The 17,929-nt window shown below is 49.6% G+C and overlaps 5 protein-coding genes across 5 annotated transcripts; 4 read left to right on the top strand and 1 right to left on the bottom strand.

The window, feature by feature from the left end:
* Positions 1-7,601: 7,601 nt before the first annotated feature.
* On the top strand, positions 7,602-9,325 carry CGCA056_v000157 (putative MFS-type transporter; the record flags this gene model as incomplete). The annotated part of the gene is made up of 2 exons (XM_037315418.1): positions 7,602-9,078; positions 9,129-9,325. 2 exons carry the CDS (start codon positions 7,602-7,604, stop codon positions 9,323-9,325), a joined length of 1,674 nt encoding a protein of 557 aa, XP_037185128.1.
* Positions 9,326-10,583: 1,258 nt separating this feature from the next.
* Positions 10,584-10,985, top strand: yjgH (RutC family protein YjgH; the record flags this gene model as incomplete). The annotated part of the gene is made up of 1 exon (XM_037315417.1): positions 10,584-10,985. One exon carries the CDS (start codon positions 10,584-10,586, stop codon positions 10,983-10,985), a length of 402 nt encoding a protein of 133 aa, XP_037185129.1.
* Positions 10,986-11,520: 535 nt separating this feature from the next.
* CGCA056_v000155 (Aldehyde dehydrogenase) lies at positions 11,521-14,224 on the top strand (the record flags this gene model as incomplete). Its single annotated transcript, XM_037315416.1, has 5 exons — positions 11,521-11,633; positions 11,684-11,819; positions 12,591-12,727; positions 12,791-13,186; positions 13,243-14,224. 5 exons carry the CDS (start codon positions 11,521-11,523, stop codon positions 14,222-14,224), a joined length of 1,764 nt encoding a protein of 587 aa, XP_037185156.1.
* Positions 14,225-14,276: 52 nt separating this feature from the next.
* Positions 14,277-15,632, bottom strand: CGCA056_v000154 (uncharacterized protein; the record flags this gene model as incomplete). Its single annotated transcript, XM_037315415.1, has 1 exon — positions 14,277-15,632. The coding sequence occupies one exon, from the start codon at positions 15,630-15,632 to the stop codon at positions 14,277-14,279; it is 1,356 nt and encodes a 451-aa protein (XP_037185157.1).
* A 538-nt stretch (positions 15,633-16,170) lies between these two features.
* Positions 16,171-17,521, top strand: Marc1 (Mitochondrial amidoxime-reducing component 1; the record flags this gene model as incomplete). The annotated part of the gene is made up of 3 exons (XM_037315414.1): positions 16,171-16,335; positions 16,399-17,422; positions 17,475-17,521. The coding sequence occupies 3 exons, from the start codon at positions 16,171-16,173 to the stop codon at positions 17,519-17,521; spliced, it is 1,236 nt and encodes a 411-aa protein (XP_037185154.1).
* Between the last annotated feature and the right edge of the window lie 408 nt (positions 17,522-17,929).

Below are 17,929 nucleotides of genomic sequence, written 5' to 3'. Positions count from 1 at the left end.
CTTCAAGGAGACTGGGTTCGTTGTGGAGATTGGAGCTCTTAAGTCCGACTATGCGTCTTTCGGATTCACCGGTAGTTGAAGTGACTTTCCTCAATGTTTCAAAGCGGCCAATTCACAAGCGCTCGATTTCCCGTCTGATAACACGCATTTCAGATGTGTATCAAGAATCCGGCACGGAATTTCTCATGCTTCCAATATACCTAGCAAGGTAACCAGATGAATAATGGACTGGGAATATTCTACTTATTGAGTGGGGTTGAAATGTGCTTCCCACAACTGTTTAACTGAAGCATTCATCAAAGGTGCCAACAAAAGGGCCTGCTCCACTGGGATCGTTATTGGGCTCGCAAGCACCTCGGGCACTACAAGTGCCTCTTCCGTTATTACACGCGGCGCCAGCGTTGACCTTCGCGTTTTGGTTACCCCCTCCAAGGATGAAGTCGTCAACTTGAGATCGTCCGCCGCCGGTTAGACATTCCTTGAAAGTCCCTACGAAAGGTCCAGCGCCGCTTGGGTCGTTGTTTGGCTCGCATCGCCCGCCCTTGCAAAAGCCACGGCCATTATTACAACTTTCTGCCTTCTGGTTAGCTCATGAAACAATACCGCTCCTGTCGGAAAGAAATCGTACGAGCAAAAACGGGGCTCATCAACAGAGCCAACAAGGCGGTTGCTGAGGTGAATCTCATCTTGATCGAGAGAGAGAGCTCAGTGAACGGCGATTACCGACGTAGAATTATTGGAGTTAGGATGTATGATGAGGTACAAGAGGAAAGGTTATGTTCGACCAAAGACCAGCTTCTGCTTGACGATGAAAGAGATGGGTTGCCGAAGACTACGGGCGCACATAACGTTCATAGAGTGTTCGAGAGAGGCTATGACTTATTTAACTGGACTTGAAAGCTGAAAATAGGTAAAAAGCTACCCTGTAACCGCTAGTCACAGAAAAAGATTACATCCAAACACATAACGCCCAGGTAATGGCTGATCCGACGGCATGTTTAAGGTTTGCTGGGATATCCAGGACTGTCATTGAAATTTGTTGCGCTGTCAAAAGTCTCACCACGCTGATTTGAGACCCTCAGACGTGAGTGGGAACGGCGTAGTCCGGGGTTTTCCACGCGACGTCAATCCTCAGTCTCATAGGCTTTGAGACGCCATGCTATGATCCGACGGACGCTGCAGTGTTTGAATGATCATTGGTTGGTTCGGATTAAACTTGGATGAAAGCTCGCATGGTTCAATTAGCGCCGTGTGTATTATCAGGGAATGGCCGTTTCAGCGATCAGGGGCTGCGACTGCTTCAGAACTGCAACACGCGGATAGCTCCGCTGAGGACATGCTCAGCATGGCCTATCACCCTGTTGCGCCATGTAGGTATCAAATTATAAGAAAATCAACATTCACTGGCGCTGCTTCCAATACGCACAGCCTACAATCTTGGGATACGAGAATCAATACCTAAGATGGGTAGATTTCTGCCCAAAAAATTGTAAGTATCCGCCTGGATAGCAAAACTACTTCTAGCAGTCCAGCAGGACATTTCATGAACTACAAGCGTTAATATTGATGGGAAAGGGAAGTCCAATGGAAAGCCAAATGCTGGCCCCAGCCCTTTTTGAGATTTTTTAAGGGTACTATAATCGCCGTTGTTGAATACTTAATCAAACAAGAATGACGACATGCGTTGCTTTGCTTCGTCATCTTCCCAGTCGACCAAAGTCCGTACCTTCGATTCTGCCATCTTGATCTGCACCAAAGGCTCCATAGCTTCCCTTTCTTCGTCAGTGAGAAGATGAATCCTTGTCCTCCAAACTTGCTCGGTAGGGACATCTTTATCCCTCACACCGAAGAATGGCTCGTCAAGATATCTCCAGTAAATGCTGTCGAACCCCCAACTGCTTTGAGCAGCGTAATTCAGCCAGAAGCGGCCCGTCTCCCAACTATCCCGCATGTACGTTGACAGAAGAAAAGAACCTGGTTCCATCTCACTTTCCGCCTCCCGTAGCGCCGATAGCCATGTTTCTAATCGTCTTCCATATTCATGTGCCCACTCTACTATACCGTTGTGCCATCTTTCCGTCCAGCCTAGCAACAGCCACCAGGGAGAATCCAAGACAAATTGAGTCGGCGCGGCATATGTAAACTCCCAGTCATCTTCCGACGACACCATGTCGTTGTGTTGAAAGACCAGTGTCGCCATATGCATTTGGGCCAGAACCACGTACCAATCATCTGTATTTTGATACGTGGAGCCTGTGGGCGGCAATACCGATTCAGGGACGTTGGATAATTGTACCATAGTGGACATATTGGCTGTAATGGGGCGCCCTAGCACAGCACATGATCCGGGCGTTGTGCTGACCAAAGATCCGATGACAGGAAACGAAGGCTGCACAGTCTGGAGCACGCATCGCGCTATGCGCAAATACAGTATTCCAAGCCTTTCGTCTGAGATATCGGGGCGTAAGACTGGTGGGTCGTTCAGATGTGTTCGCGGCGTCTCCAAGAAATCGCGCATGTCCCTTTTGTTACCAAAGTCTTGCATAATAGAGAATGGTCCGATCTCAAGATCGAGTCCATGATGATGGACTTTTGGGAAGGGCAACTGAGATTGTCTGGAGAGGTAGTCGGCCGTAGCGGCTTCTAAAAATAATTTCTCTGCACTGAATCCAGTTCTGTCCGTAAGAGGCAAACGAACCAGAATCCTAAGAGAAGAACCTCCGAGTCGGATGGGATATGAGACATGTGAACCGCCGACGTAGATTGGGAACGATATCATCGCAGATTCCTCAAACATCCGCTCAGCGAAAGCTGTGACTTTACGGTATCGGGAGAGCGATCTGGCTTCTCTCACCGCTTTCTCCCAAGCCTCATCTTTGCGGTCCCAGGCGTCGTTGTTGGGCATCTTTACCAACCATGCACGTGTATTGGTGGGGCGATTTGCTGAGAAACGGACAAAAAAATGTGTTGGGGCATTGAACAAGAAAACGAACCTCAAAGGCAAAGCATTTGTACTTATGTGCCAGCCAGAAACCATGGTGACCACCTGCCCTGCTTGCATTGCATTTGGCATCCACCTGCGGGGATGTGGCACAATCCTTGGCGAATTGAATTCACCGCCTCTATAGATCAGTGCCTACTTTTAGGATTGAAGACACTATTTTTACGTTCCGACCATTGCAGTGAAAGCATTCGAAGCCTGGTAAATCACAACAAAATACGCTACGGAAAAAGAACTGTGAAGGAAAATTGTCTCTGCGTACTCGACGCGGCTTGTCATGTTCGCCATTTACTTGCCGCCTGGTCAACCTTACCGCAGCGAGCTGCGGGACTAGAAACAAAGATCAATGATCGCTGTGGAATTCTCAGTTGAATTATGACCCTATCGGTGATTTTTGTGAAGTAATTTTCAACTTCAACTAAAGAACTGCAATGCCTATCCTTCCATCAAATGGTAAATACCTTCACTCCACGAGTATCCACGTATCCACGTTTTGAGCCATGCTCAATGTTATTTTGTTTCGTTGTTGGTGATCTACGAAACATGGTGAACATGTTATACTATGCTCTTAGACAACTGTTCACTTCAAGCATTCGTGGGGTTGGGGGCGAGTAAGGAAACGCTCTTACGGAACACTGTTCATAATCTTACACGCAGCTGTCCACCAACATGTATATCGAGAGGCAAAGACGAGAGATATATATTAACATAAGAAAGGAGGTTGTTGAGGTTTGAATTACTCTCGTCACCTTTAGACCAAACCCCTATTTTCATTCCAAATCGACCAGTTAATCAATTCATCAAGCCAATCTCCTGATATTTCTTCAAGTAAGCTGTGGCTTGCACCCATAACGTGTAAAACGTCTGACATGGGTCAATATTACTAATCTTTACAGAATGTCTTCCAGCAAGCGTGACGAAGAAGTACGAAGAAGCGACGGATCGGACCAATTCCATTATGGAGAGTCAGTGCTGGAGTTTAGCTACAGAGAGGGTGGTATTGCACATGAGAAGGGCAAGAAGAACGAAAAGAAAAGACGTGCAAGGGAGGAAGAGGAAAGAATAGCTGCACAAGAAGCGAGGAATGAGTATCTTTACGACATCAAAAACGCGACTATCAAAGCAGGCAAACATGATCAGGGATGACGAGATAAGAACAAGAAGCAAAGCGACCAGAAAGGACCGAAATCCCAGTTGCTGCTATTTGTTTGACGTTGACCACTGAGTGTCTACTACGATGCTCAAAAACACCTGTATTGTGCATTCCTACGGATCTGTCATTACCCCCATATTGCCCCGTGCCTTGCAGAGGACCACATTCGAAATTAGTCCTTCCTTATAGTACTAGAACGAATTCAAATTGTTCCGAGATAGCATATTCTTGATTGACTTGTTGAAAATTGCACGGTAAATATTGCATATACTTGCAAGACCCAGGTGCTACCATCATGCATGGTAGATATCAGTCGACAGCAAATAAACGGCCGCCATGAATACCTTGAGATTCATGACGGCAAAGGACCGTAAGCCTGGTCGATGTTGTGAACGCTAAGATTATCTTCGACCGAGAACAAAATATTTCTTTGCTCTATTCCAACTTTCATCGGTTGCGCCGATGTGTACGTAGTCGAGGAATTCTAGCCGACACAACGTGGCGTGCAGGGGTTCGGCACGGAGTTTCTTACCGTTTAGTCTGATCAGCCTCGGCTGATGACCGACTAATATGTGAGATGGCACTGAACTACCGTCGGTATGGGGATGTTCAGCGATAATCACGGTTTATGACGTGATACGTACCATAAAAAGAAAGAGATTACGCTGATGCATTTTCGTGGCTAATATATCGGTAGCGTGAGTAAGATCTTTGAGACTTTATACGTCCTGAAAGCCCTAGATGTAAACCTTTGACAGTGAAAAATAGGCAAGCACCACATTTGTATGTGAGCCAACAACGTCTGCAGGCGTGTATGGCGAAGCTCAGGGGCACATTGGCGTATTACAACCAATCACGGTCTGTTCCTCAAGGATATTATCACCCGTCAACATCTGCGGAGCCTCATAAATTTCCATAGGTTCCAATATCACATCCAACAAACCGTCATCGCCTGGTTGAGACTAAGAGGCCAATTTTGACTGTGGCCTATGCGGCACAAAAATTCAGAATAAAAGCGACCCCAAGTTTAGGCATTTACCGCTTTCACTTGACCCTTTTTAGGAAGGTCCCAGTGACATTAGAGATGTCGTTTCTCGTAAGCGAGCACTTGCAGCCACTCGCAATGGGCCCTTGTCTTGGTACGGAGACTTCGGTTGGCGCTAACGCTTGCTCTATGTACAGGCTCTGTATGGCTGTGCCTGGAATACGAAGTTATTGTCGAAATGCTCCAGGGGAGGAGGGGATTCAAAGGCAACATCGCCGTCCCACTTTTGAATACCTTATTTGAATGGGACAGAGTCTTCCAAAGCCTGCCAGCACTCGACTTTTCAAAAACATGACACTCGCACCCACTTCAACTGTCGCCTTATCGTCAACCACGGAAGTTGAGAAGGATGCCCTCACAACTCCGTTCAGGTATCCTTGGGGCTGCGCTACTATTTGAGAGGCTGCATTGTGGATTCACTTAGACGGGACGACAAAAGGGACCACTGAAATAGCGTTTTCAAATTTGGCCAATCCGCGCATCTCAGCATGCCAGCCACTTCCATGGAAGCAAAATGACGGAGGCAGACAATTGAACTTCAGTCCTGCAGTGTGTCCAAATGGCTGGGTAGCACATCTCCTGGCTGCAAAAACTGCATCTTCTACCACGCTATCCACAGCATATTGCTGTCTGAGGTTAGCCCTATCACCGTGTTGGCATCTTCATGGGTCGCCTGAAGTTACTGACGATGCTCAGCAATTACCGACTAGTCACAACTACCTCAGACATACTGCCAATCGAGACCATGTATCCGGTAAATCCTGGGGTACTTCGACGGCTACCATGACACTTACGGCAATCGCACGGCTACATATCCAAATGGATCAACCACAGTATATACCGAAGGATATGATCTTCATCCTGCATGGCACATCACATGGCAACAGTCCGACACCTAGACTCTGTCACCGCCGCCACCAAGTCTGTCAACAATGTTGGAGACTGGGTGCCCGGCGAAGGGATTGCTACGACAACCACAGCATACCGACCTGAAGGTAATCGTGGTCTTACTGAGTTTTTGGTTCTGGTCACAGTCATTCCTTCAGCCATAGGAATCATGCTGTGCGGTTGCTGTGTGTGGTGTTGTGTGTCGAGTCGCAGAGACAAGCGGAAGAAGACTGGTGTTTACGCCGAGCCATTGCCTACGGTTAGGCGCAAACAGGTTGAAGTCGAAGAAAAGTAGGTATTTTGACGATCCTTTCTGGTTTTCGGTACACATCAGGTGTAATGTTCATTATGACATTGGACAAGTAGTATGATATACGATGTGGGATATCTTTGAATGAAGCTTCCATGTGGCTTATCGGGACTGTGAACTCTATTGCTGGCAATCAAGCACCCACTTGCTCTGATGTCCTTGAAGCATCTGACATGGAATACGAAGCCAATGTTTCAGCTTCATATGATTCAGCGCTGGTATGGCAGTCAAGCGGGCCGATCTCAGTGATGCCTTGTGGTGGTGGTAATGTGCTCCGTGTTCTGGGGGACTACCGGGGCGTCGATGGGATAGACCCATCCCACGGATGTCGTGGGGCCATACCCGGCCGTCGAGTCCAGGCCGATGTGGACCCAAGAATTCAGGGCCGGAGGCGGTCCGCGGGGTCTGGGCCTCAGGCTTGTAGCTCCGTGAGACGAAACAAGGTTAAGGGCGATTCCGCTTAGATTATAATTGTCAAAATTCAGCCGAGAAACTTTCCGTCTAGAAGCAAATAAGGTTCGCGTGAGGTTGCAATTCTCCCATTGCCAACTTGGTTATCGGGCACCGCGATGAGGGCTACTGCAGCTTACTTCGGTAGCTTGATAGCGCTAGCTTCGTCCCGCGCATCCCATGCACAACTCGGGCGATGAAGTTGACTATCTCGGCCTGAACGCCGGTAGTCACTGTTTAGCTAGACGTAGTGGAGATTCTCGAACGAGAACTTATCAGAACGGTACATTGGTCACAACGGGGCTCATGCGGGGAAGAGCGCCGTTCCTGCGCTTTTTACCCTAGAAGAATTCTATCTCTAGCTTCTACTGCGTATACGTGGCCATCCTTGGCTCCCGGATGGCTAATACTAAAGATTACGATTCCTGGTCAGTGACTTTTGCAGTCGTCTCGTGCGACTCATGCTGGGGCGACTGACCAGGTGGTGCTGGTGCTGGCCCATCTTTTTCCCCCGATCGGTCTAGCGTAAGCATGGATGAGACCTCTTGATAAAGGCACAGAACCCAGTATACGCAACCCAGAACATGGTATGCAGGAGTCCTGCATTCGACGACCACTCATTCGGCAGTTTTGAATTAGCCATGATCCTCGGAGATTCTCGTGATATCTTGTCAACTCGCTGCACACAATTGCGCTGAATCAGGCCGAGAAGCTACAAACTCTCTTTCGATCATTTTACATCTCAACAGCCGTCATGTCACAGCCATTGTCTTCCTTCGAGGTCCCTGGAACGGTTCAGCTCGTTGACACCCAGGGTGTTCTTGATGTGGAGCACGGAAGTGGCCAAGCCAACATCGTGCTTGTTCCTCAGCCGAGCAACGACCCCAATGACCCGCTCTCGTGGACTCAGAAGCGCAAGACATTCAACATCATCTGGGTGATGATTTGGTGCTTCTTCATTGCCGCCATCGTTTCTGGTCTTTCACCCGCCTATCTGCAAATACAAGCCGACACGGGAATATCAGTCGCCAACCTGAGTACGGGCAATGGCCTGATGTACCTCTTCCTTGGATGGGGAACAATGGTCACCCAGAATTTCGCTTTGGTCTACGGCCGACGACCAAGCCTCGTTATCTCTATTGTCTTGACGACATTTGTCACTCTTTGGTCTGCATACACGAAGTCGAGCGCCGAGTTCTACATCAACAGAATTATTCTCGGCGTTGTCTCCTCCCCGATGGAGACCCTTATCGAGGTCATCATTGATGACCTCTTCTTCGTTCACCAAAGGGGATTCTACATGGGAATCTACAGCTGGACGCTATGGTGCGGTGCTTTTCTCTGCCCCGTGGCTTCAGGATTTGTGGCCGAAGCCCTGGGTTGGCGATGGATTCAATACATTCTGTCCATCTTGGGTGGCGCACTCAGTGTCTCAACGTTCCTCTACTTTGAGGAGACAATGTTCTACCGACCGAGTGTCCACCCAGAGATCATTGGCACGGCGGAGCTCAAAGCTGACGCTGTTGACACAGAGGGAGGAGTTTTGAATGATGGGGATGTGAACGAGACCAAAAAGCCCCAGCCTGACGACATTGGAGTCGCGACGATAAACTCTAGTGTCGACATCAACGAGCCACAGACATACAGCGCTATTATCGACAGGCCGTTCTGGTCGAAGTTGAAGCTATGGGGATACCAAGACTCTCGCAAGCCAAGGAACTTCAAAAGAAATCTTCTGCCTTTTCATCTTCTGCGGTTTCCGACTGTCCTTTTCGCGGGCCTCCTCGTCGGCGGCATCCTATCATGGTATAATGTTGTCGGCGGGTCTCTCGCCCTCATACTCAGCAATGCTCCTTACAACTTCGGTTCGAACGTCATTGGCCTTTTCTACCTGGCTGCTGTAATTGGAGTCTCCATTGGCTGTGCAATCTCTGGGTGGGCAAGCGATGCCTTGTCAGTGATCATGGCACGCAGACATGGCGGGGTGATGGAACCGGAGCATCGCCTCTGGCTCGGCATCGTGGCACTCATTGCCCATCCCATCGGATGCATTCTATACGGAGTCGGAGCATCGCTGGGTATTCACTGGCTTGGCATCGCCTTTGGATTGGGAATCATCTCAGTCACGCTACCTTTAGGCACTAGTCTGGCTTTCACATACGTTCTGGATAGCTTCAAAGAAGTTGCTGGAGAAGGATTTGTATCTGTTATTATGATTCGTAATACGATGGGTAAGTTTCTCATGCTTTCGATCGGCAGCACACAAGCTAACGTACTTCAGGCTTTGCTTTTAGCTACGCTGTCGTACCAATGATTGAAAATATTGGCCTCAGAAATGCGTTCATCCTGACCGCTACACTTGGTGTGGCTCTGTGGGCTTTGTGTGTGGTCATGATCTTCATTGGCAAGCCGCTGAGGAGAAATGCCGCATCACAATACTGGAAACTAGTCGAGAAGCACGGAGCAAATGCTCATTGAATACTGCAGTATAGAGTAAATTCGTTTTTGATAACACGTAGAACCTTCCTCAAAGAACTCTTTGTCTCAGCAGGTAGTAGTACGCTCTCAGTATCCCTAGCATGCTCGTAGATTCTGTCTCGAAGTCGGGTAGGCTTTTATTGCCACTAGCATTCCAAATTGTCATTGGCCAGCGGCCTCAATAGCCGAGATAGGCTCTTCACTCTTGATTTCTGTGATAGTCGTCGGACCTTTGATAAATGGTGTGGAAACTTTGGGTGTCAACGCTATCGCTGTGAATGCAAGGTTCAAATTATCCAAGTTATTTTCTCGGTTGCATAATTCGGAGATTTTGTCCACAGAAGAAGGCTTGATTTATTCCGCAAACCTCTGGAGACGGCACGGTCACAGGTCTGGTCAGCATTCCCTCAAGACGGAGGCCACAGCCGAGGAGGAGGGTTTATCAGAATTGGATCACCTCTATCAGGAAATTTGACGAAAAAGTCGAAACCCCAGCTAACGATATCCAAAAACCCATCATAGACTAAGCGCTGATAATCCTGCTCCGTATAAAGATTGGAGAGTGACACCTTCTACTATCATGACCATTTGGTCGTATCTTTCGACGAATGTAGACTGTTCTCAACGGGGAGGCTCTCCTATTCCGGTTATAAGATATCCAACCGAAGCTCCACATCAAAATGGACATGCCGATCGTCTTAATCTATCTATATGCAGGATGGAGCGACATGCGGCTCCGATCTTGGCAGCCCACTTGTGTGCATGCTTGCCCGGAGCCGGGCATATCGGTTCAATGCTCGCCCTCAAACACCCCGCATTATGGCGCTATACCCGGTCAAGTAACAACATGGACCACTTCCCAGACCTGAACATCATGACGAACTGACAACAGTCAAGATCAACTCGCACTTATGCATCTCTCCACGTTTAGATAGGAGCCAAGGAAGCGGCCCGGGTGGGGAGTGCTCAAATGACGCCACCAGGTTAGCAACTAGATCGACCACACTGCTGCCCACGACATGATGGTCCCTGTCAGCCCCGCGTAAGTTGGCTGTGCTTCAACACGTGGTAGGCTGACATCGGTCGACGCGGTTACCGAGAGCTTGGCACCAGACGCGTGGATAAGTAGGCCCAGTAGATATGACTTCAAGTAGTCTCCATCACTTGCCACGATCCGCAAACCAAGTTCCATTACTCAAGATATCCCATCACGAATCAAATTCTTTCAATTCTGCAACGACAATCTGACCCCTGAAACATGGCATCGGCACAATTCTTCAACTATCCCGGTACCGAATCCAATGCGGACCAATTTCATTACTCTCAAGCTGTGAAGCTGGGCAACATTGTCCGCACATCCGGTCAGGGCGGGTGGGATGAAAACGGCGCCATCACCCCAGACCTTGAGAAGCAAATCGCCATTGCTTTCGACAATGTTCTCAAGGCTCTCAAGGCCGTCGACGCTCGGCTGAACTTCAACGACATTCATGCAATCCGCTCGTATCACCTCGACATGGATTCGAGTTTCGATGTTATGACAGCGCTTTTCAAAAAGCTTTTCCCCAATCACCGACCTATTTGGACTTGTATCCAGATTGGCAAGCTTGGGCTAGAGGGCATGCAGGTGGAGATCGAGGTTGAGGCTCTCATTCCTTCGTGAAGCTTCGAGGGACATGCTGGTTAATTGGCAGGGATAATGGTATTTAACAGCATGCAATATGAAAGATCACTGAGGTACTTCCATGACTCACTAAGTGCTCATTTTACTTCCTTACGAGACATTGCAGCTTTGACGCAAGCTTTGACGCAGGCTTTGGCATCACCAGCTTAACCACATGAACATGCGCAAGGCGTCCGATAGACAGCCCATGGTTGTGGTTTCTGGACGGCGTGTGAGGTGCCTTGTGTCAATTCCTGCTCTCGATGTTCCCAAACTTTAGGCATTCCGCAACGGACCAGAAGAGTCTCTGAAAAGGTACACAGAGCATAGGAACCAATAAAGCGGGCCGATCTATATCTTGAGTAGCAATGTCATTCGTATCTACTTCATTCTCGCGCCGGCCGAAGCCGTTGCCATGTTTGCGGCCACTATCTATAACATGTAGTCCCCCCTTTAATTAGGCCTTCAATTTCTCAAGACTGTCTTCAGCTGATCTTGACAAACGAATCTCATCTCTCTTTCAAATCTTATCAACATGTCCAAAACCTTCACGCGCCAGGATGTTGCTCAGCGGTCAACCGATCGTACTGGCCTTATTGTTGTCAGTAAGAAGGTTTACGACGTAACAGAGTATTTGAACGAGCATCCGTATGTGTTCCAGCGCTTTTTCACACCAACTTGTAATTTCTAACTTTCAGCGGTGGTGGCGATGACATTTTAGTTGAGGTTCTTGGCCAGGATGCCACCGAAGCCTTTCACGAAGTTGGACGCAGCGAAGCTGCTAGGGAGAAACTCGAGTCACTTCTAGTTGGGAAATTGAAAGATGAGTCTCAGGTAAGCCTACTCTCAACGAAAGCTGGATATTTTGCTCAACTTCTTCCCAGATGCAAGACTCCAAGGGCAAGTCTGTTGGAGCTGCCTCATCCTGGCTGTCTTCCTCCTGCTGTCAGTCTCGGCAGCCTTCTTCCGATTCAAAACGGCGCCAGCCAATGATCTTTGATGTAGGATATGCCCAAGCTAAAGGTCAATCAACTTTATCATGTCCGCCCATCCATGTGCGCCATGACTGTGCCATGTTCGACGCCCCACTAAATTGGTCCAAATTGTTACCCAATTCGGAAAGCCGAGGTTGGAGCTCAAGCCGCACGCCCTGCATCAATCCCTCACCAGCCGACCCCTCCGCCAGAGCTCCAGAACTAGGTCTCCAGGATGTCAGAGCTACCCTGGGCATGTCTTGCGGAATGCGGGGGAGCTCTGTAGGCTGTTTTGGGGAGGCCTTCTGGTAGCTCGTCTCAAATTGCCCATCTTTTTTCTACATCAGGAGAATAGTTTGCCATGTAGCGTAGGGCATGCGGGTCTGTGATAACGACTGGCTCCATGGTCAACTATGTTGCCCAAATGGGTTCAATGACAAATCAGTATTCGATTTGTGAGCAATTGATTGTCACTGTGTCTGAGAACGCTCGATATGGCGGGGTCTTCGGGGTGTCTTAAGATGCGCAAGCTGCTCTGCGGGCTATCTGCGCGTCTTCCTCCAACGTTTTATTTTCGGCACTGCAGTCACTGATACCGAATCACCTCGTATTCCATATCCTCATTTCCAAGCTCTTCGACATGTCGGCACCTACTATACATCTCACTGCGCCAAACGGCACCAAGATCAACCTGCCCACTGGTCTTTTCATCAACAATGAGTTTGTGAAGGCCTCGTCTGGCTCCAAAATCACTGCCATCAACCCGAGGTACTTTCATTTTCACGAACCTGGTCCATATCGATGATGCCGTCCGCTAATCGAATCATGCAGTGATGAGTCCGAAATCGTCTCTGTCGAAGCCGCATCCCCAGAAGACGTCGACAAGGCCGTAAAGGCTGCACGAGCCGCCCTCTATGGTCCCGGCTGGGGCGACATCTCCAACACCGAGCGAGGCCAACTGATCTTCAAGCTGGCAGATCTTGTTGAAGAACACCAAGAAACCATTGCGACTCTGGAGACTTGGAATGGCGGAAAGCCCTTCAGCGTGGCTGTCGGCGAGGACCTCGCTGAGACGATCGCCACCTTGAGATACTACGCTGGATGGGCCGATAAGATCCACGGCGAGACGATCCCGACCACGCCACAGAAGTTCGCTTACACACTCAAGCAGCCAATTGGTGTTTGCGGTCAAATCATTCCCTGGAACTACCCGGTGATGATGGCGGCGTAAGTTGAAATCCTGAAAGCTCTCCGGAATTACCTTGCTCACTAGGATTTTGCAGTTGGAAGCTCGGCCCTGCTTTGGCATGTGGTAATACTGTGGTTCTCAAGCCTGCCGAGCAGACTCCTCTTTCCATTCTTTACTTCGCTACCCTGATCGAAAAGGCCGGGTTTCCGCCTGGTGTTATCAACATTGTGAACGGATTCGGAAGGGAGGCCGGAAACGCCCTCGTCTCTCACGAGGACGTCGATAAGATCGCCTTCACAGGCTCCACCGCAACTGGCCGTCAGATCATGAAGGGCGCTAGCGTCAACCTCAAGAACATCACCTTAGAGACCGGTGGCAAGTCACCGCTTGTGGTGTTCAAGGATGCGGATCTCGACCAAGCCGCCAAGTGGGGACACGTCGGCATCATGAGCAACCAAGGCCAAATTTGCACTTCAACATCCAGAATCCTCGTTCAACAAGAGGTTTATGAGGAGTATGTCTCGCGCTTCAAGCAGATCTGTCTCGATAACAAGGTCGGCGACCCTTTCAAGGACGACACTTTCCAAGGTCCTCAGATCACCAAAGCCCAGTACGACAAGGTCTTGGGGTATATTCAGTCCGGTAAGGATGAGGGCGCCAAGCTTGTTACGGGCGGTGTCCCCCATAAGAACGTCGGTGATGGCAAGGGCTTTTTCATCGAGCCTACTGTCTTCATTGACGTGAAGAAGGATATGAGGATCTTCCAAGAGGAAGTCTTCGGACCATTCGTTGCTATCACACCATTCAAGACGGAAGAAGAGGCCATTCTGCTGGCGAATAATACGTCCTATGGTCTTGGTGCGGCGTTGTTCACTCGCGACATTGAGCGCGGCCACCGTGTAGCAGCTCGTCTGGAGTCCGGCATGGTGTGGATCAACAGCTCTAATGACTCTGATATCCGCGTTCCCTTTGGTGGTGTCAAGCAAAGTGGTGTCGGTCGCGAATTAGGAGAGGCAGGCCTCGCAGCCTACACACAAACGAAGGCTGTGCACTTGAACATGGGAACGGTTCTGTAGAGTAGTGACATCTGGGTATATTTTAGTGTGTATGGACGAACATAATACCATTTCATAGTACAATCGCATCAACTCCAAGTTCCGAAAACAGTTCAAACCACGAAACCTCCTCCCGATCAGCCTTCCAGATCCCTGTAAGAACATCAGACACAGAATGAAACGAAGCAAATCGTATCTCATCACGGACAACCTGAACCAAACCCAACACCGCCTTTCGATGCCTTGGTGAGGACACATGAGCACCAGCCACTAGAAGAGGAAAGATGACACAATTCAGCACCTTGGATGGTTGCTTGATGTCCAGAATGCACTCCAAACACGGAAGAACGTGCTGCTGCACAAGGGAATGAGAGACCGGCAGGCCGCATATGGCTCGGTACATGTAAATGAGTGCCGTGTGCTGAAAGACCCGAATAAGTGTAAAAGAGTCGTTGGCCACCGTCTCAGTTTCGGTATCGCTCTCTGCTGCGTCGGTGATTCTGGCATATACCGGCGATAGGGCAGTCTCAAAGTCTGACACGGTGGACATGGAGAGTCGCTCTGATCCTTTGATCAGCGCATCTAGATACCATGCCAGGCGAGATATCTGCTGAAAGACTGATGCCAATGAAGACCTGCCGAGGATATCTCTTCCCCACCAAACAGCTCGGGTATCTATCGTTTCCCAGATCTCCGCCGCGAAGGCAGGCTGGCCACCCTTAAGCATGACTGATGTGAGGTCCGTAGACGCAAACTCCGAAAGGAGCATATGTATCGACTCGTGGCTGGTTTCTAGGACGGTGTTGATGCCCCCCAGACTGTCGACGATTGCCCGTACACCACCATGGTGGCTCGTGGTCGACGCGGAAGCTTGTGCGCACTCTAGATACCCGTCGTGAAAGTAGAGCAGTAGTACTGCCAGAAGCAGTGTCATCAGCGACTCCTTGTCGATCTTGGCTATCTGCGTGTCGCCCAGCTCGCCTCTCAAAGCCGCCAGGCATTCCAGCCGCTTCATGCGGAGTAGGTTACGGCTATTACGCCCGTCTTGAAGCACCCGGTGGGCGTCGGCAATGACACATGTCGCCAGAAGCACGACTCGATGTTCGAGGGCCTGCAGAATCGGCGCGGCACAGGGTTCGGGTGCGGTTGTGAACATCGGCCATAGGCGGTGGTGGAAGTAGTCGAGCGCGCGTCTCTCATCGGCGGCGAGCGATGAAGCTAGTTGCACATCTCGGGTCGTGATCTGGTAGATGGCCGGGGCCTTGATGGTCGGACGGGTGCACCACTTAAGTCTCCGGACGCTGAAATCGCAATCAGCGCCAATCTTGGCGCATCGAACGCAAGTCGGCTTGGTGAGATCGCATTTGATGCGTCTTTTCTTGCAAGGCCAGCAGGAGCCCTCGACGACTCTAACGCGGTTGGTGACCATGGTGCGATGGCTTGATCGAATTGGGAGCTGGATCTCCTTATGTTCAGATGACAGATGGAGAGCTGAATTGAAGAATCATGCATAAAGAGGGCCCGATAAGGAACACAGAGATCTGACGTTGGTTGTTATCAGTGTTGAGAAACCCGCTCCGCAAGCCCGCCCCTCTCACCGATAGGCGATAAAGGGTTCGGCACCTGGGGGAGATGTGCGGGGAAAGGTGTGAGGATGCGTTGGATCCGGGCCGGGTTGTCTGGCCGTGAATCTGTCTGCCCGCAGGATTTGGTCCATCTTCTTTCCATAATGGGTTTAGTTGGTGTGAATTGACATTTTCTAGTCGCGACTCCGCACGTTCTACGGAGTCTGAATGACAAGTCGAGGCTTAGTTTAGGGTCTACCCCTGCATGGAGTTGCGACAGCTAGGCACAACTGCTGAATAAAACTGTCGTGAAGTCCGTCTAGCGAAAGCGACTGGCGCTCATTGACTTTGCCAGAGTCCAGTGAAACAAAAGCTCTGATCATCAGAGCAGAGAGACAAGTCATGGACACCATCACCAACATCACGGACATAACGATAGCCTTCCTACCGGCGATCACGACGAATGCCGCTGTTGTTGTCGTCGCAGCGCTGATAGCGACTTTGTTCATCAGCAGCCAACTACTACAGTCAAATTCAACTTCAGGAGACTCATTAGAGATCACACAGGTATCAAGCTGACCCGAAACTTGGAGTTTGTTGAGTCTATGTATGCTGACGGATACTGAATAGCTGTACTGTTACCCCGTCAAAGGTCTCAGAGGATGCGCCTTGCAGCAAGCTCACCTGGGAAAATACGGGTTTATAGGGGACCGAACATTTTCTCTACAGAGAGTCCGTCGTGATGGCGATAATGACGAGAACAAGAGATACGAAACAATGTTGGCCGGATATTACCTGCAACTTGCACTGTTCCAAGCGACAATAGAATTTGACGGAAGAAGCGAAGATTCAAGCAGAGGCGAAGTTGTTGTAAGGTGGCATGGCGGCAATACTGACTTCGGCGCAGCTGCAAGAGCGGCTGGGGTCAACACCAAGGACGAGATTCGATTTCCTCTTACGCCCTCCACCCAAGGCTGTGATGATTACAGCATCAGTTTACATGCCAGCGACGCGAAAGCATACGATATGGGTGATGAGTTGTCATCCTGGTTCTCGGAACGGCTCGGCTTCGAAACCAGGTTGGCTTATATTGGCAACGGATCACGACCAGTCCTCGGTTCAATGGCACCTCACAGCAAAGGCGGACTGAAAAGGGCTCGGCTCCTGCAACGTATCCAGTCACTTGTACCATTCCTTTCCCTCCCACAAGAGCGACTGGTCTTCAATGATCTGGCTCACTATCTTGTGGTTACTGAAGAGTCCAACGACCAGGTTACATCTCGATTAGACGGGGACTATCGAATGGACATCACCAAGTTTCGACCAAACATCGTTGTGAAAGGTGCATCGGGCCCTTTTGTGGAAGACTTCTGGGGCGAGTTAACGTTCGGCGGAGGGGTTCAAATGCCGCTGACAGCTAACTGCTACCGGTGTCAGAGTATCACAGTAGACTTTGCTACTGGGAAGACAGCGACCGATGATCGTGGTATGGCTTGGAAGAAGTTGAACAAGGACCGACGAGTTGATAAGGGCGCCAAGTATAGTCCTGTATTTGGAAGATATGGATACTGTTTCGGTTCTTCAGTTGGCAAGAGTGTGAAAGTCGGCGAAAGTGTCAAGGTTACTCATGTCAACGCGGCAAGAACCACATTTGGTACGTTAAAGGTATGAACTGAGGTTGAAGTTGTGCTAATGATTCCTTTTAGACTGGCCGCATCTAACAACCTTCGGTCTCAACCAGACAAAAAAGTAGATGTCGCAAGAACGGTTACAACAAGAAATATCAAGACTATTGGGCCAGGCTACCGATAAGCCGTTATTGATCACTAGTATTTTTGAAGAAAAGATCTCGACTGAAAAGCTTTATTTGAGTTGTAATAGCTAAGCCACGAGGGTATATCATGCCGCCCAGGGCGTCACATGACTGACCTTCAAGCCGATAGAAGTCACGAATCGGAAAGATGCCGACCAATGGGAAAGCCAAGCTTCCCAACAATGCCACTCTCCAAAATCCCGTTTCATGGTAGTCTGTGAGTCTTGCGAGCCTCGGACGTACCTGATGCCCGAGCCGAAACTCAAACATTATCTAGCGGGAACTCAGAAGTGATCGAAGCGCAATCATCATCTGAAGTTTGTTGCTATTTGTAATCCCCATCAAACA

This window comes from Colletotrichum aenigma (assembly GCF_013390185.1).
Source record: "Colletotrichum aenigma strain Cg56 chromosome Unknown KSG_Cg56_contig01, whole genome shotgun sequence".
Lineage (NCBI taxonomy): Eukaryota > Fungi > Ascomycota > Sordariomycetes > Glomerellales > Glomerellaceae > Colletotrichum > Colletotrichum aenigma.
This window is presented reverse-complemented; position numbering and strand designations above follow the sequence as displayed.